This window comes from Dinoponera quadriceps, unplaced genomic scaffold (assembly GCF_001313825.1).
Source record: "Dinoponera quadriceps isolate SergipeBrazil2010 unplaced genomic scaffold, ASM131382v1 scaffold367, whole genome shotgun sequence".
Lineage (NCBI taxonomy): Eukaryota > Metazoa > Arthropoda > Insecta > Hymenoptera > Formicidae > Dinoponera > Dinoponera quadriceps.
Genome location: NW_014554712.1, coordinates 2,525,332 through 2,537,175, shown reverse-complemented (window position 1 = coordinate 2,537,175; position 11,844 = coordinate 2,525,332). Strand labels below are relative to the sequence as shown.

The 11,844-nt window shown below is 44.8% G+C and overlaps 1 protein-coding gene across 6 annotated transcripts in view; it reads right to left on the bottom strand.

Annotated features, from left to right (window-relative positions):
• The window catches only part of LOC106741076 (fibrosin-1-like protein), a 30,640-nt gene extending 18,802 nt beyond the window's left edge, over positions 1-11,838 (bottom strand). For all 6 annotated transcript variants that reach the window (XM_014612699.1, XM_014612702.1, XM_014612700.1 and 3 more), the window contains exon 1: positions 10,497-11,838. In XM_014612699.1, the coding sequence (XP_014468185.1) occupies positions 10,497-10,865 (369 nt within the window). In that variant the 5' untranslated portion in view covers positions 10,866-11,838. The remainder of the gene's footprint in view (positions 1-10,496) is intronic.
• Between the last annotated feature and the right edge of the window lie 6 nt (positions 11,839-11,844).

The following is an 11,844-nucleotide window of genomic DNA, read 5'->3' as shown; positions in this document are numbered from 1 at the left end:
GAACCCGAAGTCCCCCCCCCCTCCCCCCCGCAGATTGCTTGCGCTCTCTCTGTGTTTCATTCCCTCTATCTCGCAACAAGAGACTCCGACTTGTTCGGACGATACGAAAGTTTCGAGACATTCGGTCGTTCTCTGAGAAAGCCGCGAGACATTGGCCGCCATCTTCCGAAACGAAGTCATTTGAAGCTCTTCCGTTGGCATTCGAGATGTCGCGGGCCTTATCAGCGTTCTCTCTCTCTCTTTCTCCGATGCTTATCCCATATCGGTTGCGTGCACGATAGTTTACTTGCAAGCATATCGACCGTTTGATTTGCAATCGGCGATCCTCTTGCGCTCCAATCCGTTTTGATAACGCGAGCTCGATAAGTGACTTTATCGAGCGTTAGAGAGTTTTCTTTATTTTTTTTTCATTTCTAAACTATATATGTAACAAAATGTACGTAGATGGTGGAGTAACCGAGTTTTTCCATTGAGTGCTTTCATAAACCTCCTCGCTGTTCCTCGAAATAAGGAAAATGAGAAATATTTCTACCTCGGTGGGTAATATAATATGACGACGAGAGGAGCTGTAACGTTGATACGCGCGTATTACACATATCGATCTGTTTGCGTTCTAAATCTTACTTGTCCGCGACGCGAGCATAATTACGCGTAAATTAAATCGCATTCCCCCTGCCGCGCATCTATGAATTTATATCGTATCCAACATTTCCGCGAATATCAATATAACAATAATGGCATTATCGCTAATTTGGCATTCAATACGTCTGACGATATAATAACGAGAGCTATTGGAATTTTTCGTTGAATCATTAATTAAGATACATCTCGTCACATCGTTAATTCATAAACTCGTCCCAACATTCTGTCGATAACGATACCGTAAATGGAATTCGCCCGAGATAAATAATTGAACTTGCTTCTTTCTCTATTTCCATCTCTTTCTTTTGCTTTTTTAAATTCCGATGACACATGGCAGAGGTAATATCAGCGTTTCTCACACAACGCAGACTAATTTGTTAGTGGTACTGACCTCATCATGAAACCCACAATAGGCCGACGACGGTTATCGATTGCCTGACATCTTTGACTTCTTTTCTAAGAGAAACGACATTGCGACGAACAATCCGATCGATATACTTTGATCAACACGCTTACTCGGCCAACGTCCGCGTGCACTCGCAGTACGAGTGCGTTCCCCGTATATATAACGTAGTTTGCGGACAATTTAATAGGTAAGTCCGCGATAGTATTCTCTATTCATAGAGAAAGAGAGAGGGAGTGAGAGCACGTCGGGGCCTCCCGCGCTGCGTTCCCCTCGGCGCGCGCGTGCGGAAGGGCGAAACAATTTTAGCCGAGTCGATATTATAAATAACCGTCCCATTCCGAGAAGACTTTCGCGTTTTACAAAGGTGGCTTCACCGGTTTGTCGCGCTCGTCGAGCTTGCTGTGAGCGCGCGTGACTATGGAATCACGATAGAATTTGAAGTGAGGCGGTCCTTGGTTAAAAAAAGAAAATATGCACGGAAAGCGTGGGATAAGTCTTTTTTTTCTCCCTCTGCGCGCGCGACGCTGGGTTTTCGAGGAAAAAAAAAAAAAACGGCGTTAAAAATTCAATTCAATTTAGTCGATCTCGCCTGGCAATCGTTGTTTTTTTTTTCCTTTATTTCGCGTCCATGTACAATGTCGCGTGGTTTGTTGCACGAGATTTTGCGAAACGGATTGTTGTGTGATGTGACTTGAATATTCGTCGAATTATTGTGTAAACTATATAAAAATCGCAGTATCGCGCGTACGTAGGTGTGAAAGGAAAATAGAATGGTCTATGACGAATTGCGAACCATATGTGATAATCGCGACGGATCGACGAGAAGAAATAAACAAATTTTATATATATATATATATATATATGATCGTACAAAACAAAAAAAATTTTGCCATCGATCCTATAATTCCAAAGCGGCTTATATCCCGTGTAAGATGCGTGTCCGCGTGTGCGCACGATATCCGGCTCACATGCCTCTGCAAATGGTGTATCGCATAAACCGAGTGATTTTTTCAGCTTTTATATTATACATACGTTCGAATGTTGAGCGCTAAATTGCGTGTCATTAATTGCGAATATTAATTAGCGAAGGGGAATACGTCGAAAATCACGACGTCCGTCTGCGCGCCACGCTAGAAATTCATAACGCTCCAAACGCAACATAATTACGCATATATTTTAATGCACGTCTAAGGTATTTTTCTGAAAATGAAACGAACGATCCCCTCTCCGCACACCCTAGGTCTGTGCACAATAACCCTGCGGCTTACCGAGGAATAAATGAAGGAAAAGAAGGAAACGCGACGACGAAAGAGACCCGTGAGAATCGGCAGCTGGCAATGACGACGACGAGGTCGAAGTTTGCATTCCGACAGGATCAGAGATATCAAAAGAACCCCCCCCTCCCCCTACTCCTCTCTCTCTCTTTCTACCACCGCCGCATCGATGACGAATGCAAAAGGATACGTTGCAGCGAAATGCGCCTTTGATATCCGATACGCCAAACGCAATCCGAACGACACTCTCCGAAAAATTTCGCAAATCGGCGTCGGAAGGTTTAGCGGAAAAAAATTTTCGCTCGCTCGCTCGCTCGCAAGGTCGTTCGCACGCATATGATACTTTATTCCCATATCGACAAATAAGAAAACCAAGGTCACCATCGACGGCAGAGGGAAGGAAATAATTTTTAACACGGGATCGAATTCTTCCCGGACGACAAAGATAAGATCGATCGTCGCGAAGAGTAGACGAAAGAGGAAGAAAGAGAAGAGTCTTCCAATTGCAAACGCTCGCGATAACATATAGCGCTTCTAATAAAAAGTTGCACTGATGTAATTCATTGGCTACGCTCTCTTCCCCCCTTCTCTTTCTCACTCCTCAGCCTGTAATCGTTTCTATTTAATTGGCAACAGATTACAGCCCGCGTTGCCCAGGGAAACTTCACGGCGCTTTTAATTAAGAAAAGCCAGAACGTCGTGACCGAATCTCTCCTAACTTCCCGACCACTCTTTGACGTTTACAGGTCCGTGAGAAATTTCACACTGGAACATATATTCGACTCTGACATCTGGTCATCGGAACAAAAAAGTGAAATAGTGATTGCTTCTTGGCAGAAAAGATAATAAAAAGTAATCTCTCAGACACCAAAATAGTGATCAAAAGTAACATTTTTTTGTCAAATTCTGAGGCTAAGGCCATTTAAGCGGAAAAAATAACACTTACCATTTCAGGTTTATTTTTGGATAACTTAACATATAACGAGTTCTTCTCATAGTACGGATTGGAAATTTATAACAAGACCAAAGGCATGAACGATACAAGTACACTTCCGGCACAGTTTTGTTAAGAGAGACAGCAATAATACACAGAGTGACGGACGATATGATCCATTGTTTATTCCATGAGTAAAGTGTAGTAAAGTCTTTATTCACTGTACAGTATGAGAAATAAACATGAAAGAAAAACAATTTCATGGAGATTTATTTTTTATAACGCACATGCTCAATGCAACCTGTGCTCTGTCTAGTAATTTCTTGTACACAAACATTACTGATCACTCGTCGGCACATATCTTCTGTTATCTCGTTATCAGCCTCAATGAATAATTCTTTCAGTTCCATTATTGTTTGGGGATTTTCCGAAAAAGGTACTTTTTTTTTTTTTTGAGAAGTCACGGGGGTTTACGTCAAGATTATTTGAAGGCCAGTTCCGTCCACATCCAAAACGATCAGGAAATCGATATTAAATCACACACGAATCGAAAGTGTCGTCCGAGAAATTCAAAACAACATCAGCTGAGAATTGTTATCGATGAGTGAGCAACAATGTCATAGTTTGCGTGCAAGAAGTTAACAGACAGAACGGTGGTCATATTGAACATATGGAGAATAAATGTGCGTGAAATTATTTTGTCATGTTAATTTTTATTATATAGTGAATAAAAATTTAATTCATGAAACACATCATATCGCGTATTGTATGTACATAGTAAAAGATATATGTATAAATAGTATGTATACATAGTAGATTCACTGAAATTTTTGTGTTATTTTAAAATGGAAATATGTTAAAAAGTATATAAATATACGTTATATTGACATATTCATTGTGTTAAAATAACAGAAAAAAATTCAGTTATCTAAGTTTCGCATGGAACGTCTATATTTTACAAATTTACTGGCAGCTCATGAAAATAAATGACTATAGTGAGCCATTTTGGACGAATTTTGTAGTGACTCATCAGGAAAAGGTGACTCAAGAGACTCGGTGGTAGCGCACGATCGGCGGATTCGCGTTCACGCGCTCCAAGTTCTGCCTCGTTCCGTCAGTCGCGCGACAACAATAACGTCGCGTTTCGCGCTTCACCGGCGTCAAAAGGTGCCATCGCATGTTTTTCAGCGCTACGCTACGCGTGCAAGGACGGTCGGTAGCCGGCCGGAGAGAGATCGGAAAACATTCCGTGCTACATCGGATACTGCCACCGCTCGCACAAAGCAAAAGAACCCGGCGTTTAACATGACACGCTCGCAGTTAATTCCCCGAAAAATATTTCGCGCGATAAATAACAACTAGGTCGATCCGTGTAAATTATAGATCCGCGACGGATTTCGGCGGTGAATTATCCACAACGACGGCGTCCCGTGTATTCCGCCGCTGCGCTATAATTATACGTACGACGCCGCAAAGAAACGTCCGCGCGTTTCTTCGACTTCGTCACGTGTCCTTCGATCGTGACACGAGCGCTCGTTCGCGCGAAGAAGGCAAAAGAAGCTTCACGTGGCGATAAATTCACGCACCGACGCCGGTTGCATAAACAAGCGTTGCTCGCTCGCGCGAGCGAGCGTAATGATTATGGTAATGAGCGGTTATATATCCATGGTGATACGTATTTCGACCCGTAAAACAGCCGCCCGGAGATAAATTCGCTTTTTGCAAAATACGAAACTACGAACGGTGAGTCGCGTGAACCCATCCATCAGCTATCGATAGGTGGATTTTGATAGGTAGACGGAACGAGATAATCGGTAACGCGAATTAACGAGAAGAAGAGAGCACAAACCGCGGGAGAGAATATTCTCCACCTCGAGTAACACGTTCTCTCCCTCCGTCGTTAATTTATAATAAGCCAGAATAATTCCACCTTAATGAAGATCGAAACGATCACTTTCAGGTATATTTGGTTTGTCCGCGTTTGTTAATATTTGAAATTCGATCAATGGACGCTTCTTCGCCTTTTTGTCCTTGTAGGGATATTCCACGTATAATTCGAAGTGTGTTTTCCGAAATGAATTCTCGCGCGCGTCGCCCCGCAGGGTTTCTCGGTTACATGAAAATTGACGCAACCGCGAGAGCCACCTTGCGCTAATCGGTATAACGCTCGCGCGCTATAAATGCGGGTTACATTTTTACCGTCTGCAGCGTGTATGGGATAGAGAGAGCGAAGGGTTGCAACAGGCGAAGCCACCTGCAGATTCGAGCGCGAGAGTACTGTCGTCATAAACACGAGGTAACCTTGATAGATAAACCATCGGCGCTCCCACATCGATACGAAAGAAGACCCTTATGCTCGTCATTAAGGTTAATGTATCGCCGAATGTCATGTTTTCAGTAACGCATTCAAGGAGGTCATTGATCGATCAAGTATTTATCAAGCAAAATTATGTCCCTATACATTTCATTATCTAAATAATAATTTCAAACGAAGTTGATATATAAGTGCTCAATGTATTTCGAGTATAAGTTATGAACTTTATACCGCAGTATTTTCGAAACAAAACGGTTGATAATTCCGAAATGTCTCTATATCAGTCCTTAATATCACATTAGTTTGTCATTAAAATCCTAAAGTGGTTTAGAAGAAATTAAAAATAGAAATTAAAAATAGAACCTTAAGGAATGGCATAAAAATGTCATCTTTAATTGCGAATATTTCGAATGGTCAATCTAATTGTCAATAATTGATTCATATTTAATCATAGCGCAATTTTCAATCAATTCTTAAAAAAACTCATTTTGTGTTATTACTACTTGAAATAAAAAAGGAAGAAGGCTGGCGGCATGAGAAACGGCGAGGAGCACGTGTAAGGATATTTTCGAATGAAGCAAACGGTACGCACGCGAATAAGAAAGCGCGTGTGTAATTTCACGTTAACAAATAAGCAGTCTTAATCAGTGAGCGAGTCGCGACGGTCACCTTATATCGGAAGCGTCGCGATGGAAGTTGCCAATTTGTAAAACAAATCGTCATTTTATTACCGTTCTCGGCCGACACTGGGGAAAATTATGCAAGATTAATTCGCGTCGTTCTCGGACTGGCGACTCAGAAATAAAATAGAAGCGGGCGAAACTTAATCATTGGCTGTAATTATTCGAGGAAAGATAATCCGGGCTTGAAAAAGAAAGCATCCGGTCGGGCGTTGTTAACTCTGACATGTTAGGTTTACATGCATTTTCTTTCCTTTACCCCCTCTTCCACATTTTGAGCAAAACATTATACTCCAATTCCTCTAATATTCAGAAAAAAGTTTGATCCATAATACCGTCGGTCTAATCCAACGAGATAATTGATTTCCTGGAAACAACAAAGAACAAAATAAATAAAAAAAGACTTGAAAAAAAATGCGAAAAAAATTGCGACTTTTATCAGCTTTCTCGTGATATAAGCCTGAAAAGATCTATGATGTCATTTCAAGGCATTACTCTCAGATTAAACCTCGATGGGAGAATCGGCCGGTATTTACGCGAAACATCGGTCGAATTGAATTTGTCGAAATCGCAACGGCAATTTCTTCGATAAGCAAAAGGGAAGACATTAAGCGGCGTTAACGAGGCAGCTCGCGCTCGGCCGGACCGAACAATAAAAGACGCAACTTTCCGGCCGCGATAAATCACGATAAAGGCGTCCGCGTAATTACGCGGCGTGTCTTCGAGTTAATTTGCGGATTTAAAGCGCGGCGTGCGTCAAGTTTTTACCGTTCCCGCGAGAAATAATAATCTCGCGCGTCGATAAATCACGCGGCGGACTCGGCCGCGCAATTAACCAAATAACTTTTACTTCGGTTCTCCTGCGGTAACGCGCGTCGTACAAAGTGACGTGAGCGAATGTAGAAAGTTACGCCGCGATACATTAACGCGAGATACTTTCCGCCTCCCCCCTCTATCTCCGTCATTGTAATCGATCTGCAAATAAAATACGTACCGACGACGAGATAAGCACAAATGCGAGACTGATACCACGACCGACGTTTGAATGAATTCGTGTCGGACATGCGTTTTCCTCTCTCCTCTCGTTGATAAACGACGGTCGTCGATAAATTGTTCGTGGTAGGAAACGCGAGTCATATTTGTCGGTCATACATCTCGATCAAAAGAAGAAAACAAAATTACACCTTTACCTTATACCGAAGAAGAACAAAGAGAGAAAGAGAAAAGGGCAAGTAACAGCTAATCAATCAAGTTTGCTTAGCGGAGAGCGAGCATAATCGCTGTTATTCGGCTGTAATTGCACGTAAAGGCATGCTTTTCCACTGAGCAATAATTATTCCGCTTAATGGTTTAATGTCGACAGCATTAACATAGTTGAAACTAGTAATTATAGTTGTGATGAATATCAAGCGCATAGAAAATTGCCGATCGGAATTAGCCGATCTGAACGGTGAGTGCACACGACACGGTTCGATGCCGGCGAATTTGGAACGGGAGAAGAATCCGGCGCCTCGCGATGTCTATAGGGATTAGAGGCGAAGTGCACTCTTGAGATAGCGAGAGAGAGAGAGAGAGAGAGAGAGAGGGATATTATTGAGGATCGCTCTCGGAGAATAAAATTCTCAATTGAGTGCTCATTAAGTGTTGCCTATTAAGTGTTGCTCTCGATGTACGTCGCAAATTTTACTACCGAGAATTGCTCTTCGGGAGAATAAAACTCTCCTGACCCTCCCCTGATGCGGCGATGTATGTATGCGGACGAGTTTTACGGAGAGTTTGTTACAACTGGGTAATCAGCTTTTATGAAAGAGCTAAAAAAAGAACGACACAACAATAAAATAATAATAAAGCGCTTCCGGTTTTATCCCCGCGTTAATTAATCTCGCGAGTTCTGTTTTGTCACTCCGCGAAAGAGCAAGACGTTATTGCGTAGTCTTTTTAATCGATGATTGATGATGATGATCTTTCGAAGACTCTGACTTTTCGAACGTTCGTCCCGAAGTTAAAAAATTATTAACAAAGGATGTATATATAACATTTTTTTTAACGCGAATAAAAAATATGCGAAGTTATCACGTCAAAGCAACCGTTGCGACACTCTCAAGGCCGCGATTCGTTGCGATGCAAATTTATGTCAATAGCGAAAAATAAGCATTCACCTGGCGGGCAATTTACAATATTTCTTATCAACGAGCTCTTGCGAATGACTTATTTTCTCTCTTCGTTTCTCTTCCCAGGAAATGTCCGGAATGTATATTCGCGTAATCTTCGACTCGCGTCGAACTCTTTACCCTCGCNGGGGGGGGGGGGGGGCGGCAAGAGTCCTTTTGAACTTTTCAATCGCTTCTTACTTCGGAATTTTCATCCGATATATACGTCGCGCGTTTGCCCCGCGAAAGATCAACCTTCAGAGATTTATTATTTTTCATTATAGATATATATATATATCTCGCTGTGGTTTTACCACACATATACTATACATACAGGAGGTAATTCACATATGTATAGAAGAGAATCCCCAGAGATTTACGATAGATTAACACAAGACATATAAGGTCCACTTTTTTATATTTTAAATAAACCTCACAAATTACACTCTCCCCGATGATATATGATTTTACACTATCCCAGCAAGTGTTCCAACAATTTTCCCAAGTTCCACCGGAAATCTTTTTTCTCCCCGGCCACGAAAAAAGGAACAATATGCGGAGTTAAGCCTTTGATGATATAAGGGTTTATCTCGCAAAGAGAGAACGAGAGACAGATGGGAAGAAAGTTTATACAGAGTGTCCCAAACTAATCTCGACTATTACGAATTTTACAAAATGGTACATGACTCTCCGTTTTACTTGCACGGGAACCGGGAGATTAGTTTGGGACACCCTGTATAAATATAACTTGCAGCCTCGCGTACACGGCAAACGGATTCGCTGCTCGCTCGCGCGAAGAAAGCTCTCTTCTCGCCGTACGAGTCCGCGAATACCGTTACACGCGCTAGCAAAGAAATAGTCGGTACGCGCATTACGGCGCAAGAAGGTAGAAGAGCGCAAGAAGATGACAACGACGACGATCATATTATCAATCGTCGATATCAGCGTAGGCGCGTTCCAAAGGCCGGTTATATCAACGTCGCTCTAACCGCGAGCGGGCCGTGAGAGAGCGTTCCGACGTAATTCTCCGACTCGAGAAGCATCGGCCCGCAGGAAAATAATGACCGATATTAATCCGTTTGATCCAGCCCGTTTGTTGCGAAATAGGATGTGTACCTCTTTCTTTTTTTTCTTTTCTTTTCTCTCGTTCAGCATACGGCTCAACGAGAGCTCGCGCGCGCGCGTCCGCTTATCTGCGCCAGCGGTTCTCAAGTTATCCCGTATGAGAAAGCAGTAATCCACAAAGTGGAGATTTCTAAATTCCGCTAATTGCAATTGCGTTTCGCGAGTGTCGTATACATCCGCTTTCATCCGGCCGACACGTTTCTCTTGGCAATAACGTCTGGCCTCGAGTGTGTCTTCGAAACGCGTTAGACAAATGAAAGAAGCAGTGTGACGCCTGGTATTCCCGACAGACTGTTCTATTCATCGCGGACAAACGCGACAAAAGCGGGATATCTCGCAAACAATAACAGAAATATTTCCACCAGTGAAAGGCAATAGAGGAGAGAATCGTGTTAAAGGGCACCTTTCTTCCCTTGCCGCGACCTTGCCTTAAGATACCGCAAACGGTATTCGAATTGACCGACCGTTTGTTAGAAAAGAAAAAAAAACCGGTCGTGGTTGATAAATGTTTTAAAGTAAAATTGTGCACAGGGATTCGAGAAATAAAGATAACATTCAGTCTTAGTCAACAAAAGTGAAATTCGAATTTCAACTCAACGATTGTTTCGTAACGTCAGGAAGCGAGAGAGAGAGAGAGAGAGAGAGAGAAAGATCGTTGGAAAATGATGCAATTCCACACGCGAGCGCTATTAATAGAATATCACCTCCCGTTGTACTTATGAATGAGTGCACGATTAATTCGAAACGAGCGGAGATTCACACTAGAATGACGTTGCGAAGCCTAGATTCCGTCAATACTTGGCTGCCATCCGGGAAAAGCGGAAGACGAGCAGCACACGCGTGCAATAACCTCTCTCTCTCTCTCTCATTATTGTTCCGATACTGCAAAGCTAAGAATTTATCACAGGTGGCCAGAGGTCACGGTCTATGGAGGGGAGGAAGCGTGCATTTTTGATCTCATAACTTCTCACCTCGAGTTCCTCGTAGGTGCGGAAGGCGAGCATGGCGAACCCGTCGATAATTTCCTCCTCGAAGAGAGGCTCCTTCTGGTTGGCGGCCGCGAGGGAAGACTTCTTGCGGGGCCTCGGGGGTCGCGGTGGCCTGGGCGGTCTCGAGTGGTGGCCGTCTCGCGGATGACCGGTCTTGGCGAGACCGAGGCCGCCGCCGGCGGGGTCCTCGTCCTCGCCGCTGTCCTCCTCGTCGTTCGGACGCTGCCGCGACTGCTGCGACTGTTGCTGCTGCTTCGCGGTCGCCAGACTCTCCCTTTGCGCCAGCATACGCTGCGCCCGCTCCCGTCGTCGGTTCTTCTGGCTGCTACGTTGCTTCGCTTCGATCTCCATATTCTCACACGGCTACCTCGCACTGAACGAGAAGCCCACACCACGCTCTTTGTATCCTTCTCACTCTGTCGATCGCCTCGGCGTAGGGAGTACGATGGCTACGACGACCGCGCCGGTGTCGTCGTGCATTCTATGGTCGTACCCACCGATCGTCCTGGGACAGAGGGAAGGGAAGAAGAAGGAAAGAAAGGGAGAGAGACGAAGGGCATGGGAGGTAGGGCGGGTAGGTAGAGAAACGGCAGGGAGAGGGCAGAGAGGAGAGTGCCTCGGGATACGCGAGACGTTGCCGTCGGCACGCGTCTATGTGTGCACGCACACGTATGTTCCTTTTCTCCTGCGTTCGCCGCAATCCTCTCGCAACGCGATGCGATATTGCCACAAGAGTACGACGGCACATCGATCGGTGGTCGAGGAAGAGGAGAGTGTCCGTAGCGAGGAGACACGCGAGAAACACGGACAGACGGACAGACACCGAGCACTCACGGGCGAATTAGACGGGCGCACGCTCAACCGTAGAGAGATAGAGGGCGAGCGAAAGCGGTAGACACACTCGCGTCAACGAACGGCACACTATTATCATCCACACTGTACAACAGGCTCCTGGCTACGATCACGCGTGAACAACGGGGCAGCGTAGTGCGCCGGGACCGACCATACGTTTCCTTCCGACAGCAGCGATGGTAGTGGCAGTAGTAATCATCCTATCGCTTCTTCCTTCTTCTAGCAGCGCGAACCGGCGACTCGCCTTCGTCGCGACGTCACGTCGACTCTCGCGCACCGCCTTACGGCCAGCGCGTCGCCGCGCGTAGTCCGTCGCTCTGTCCGTCCGCAGCGCAGCGCGACGCCTATCGTCGTCGTCGCAGCACGGCGGTGCCTCCGCGACCTGCCGCGACCAGATGCACCCTGCTGCACGGAGGAGGAGGGCACGTAGCGCACCGATTGTTTGGAATGGCGGATCGAACGCACGGTTGCCGCATCG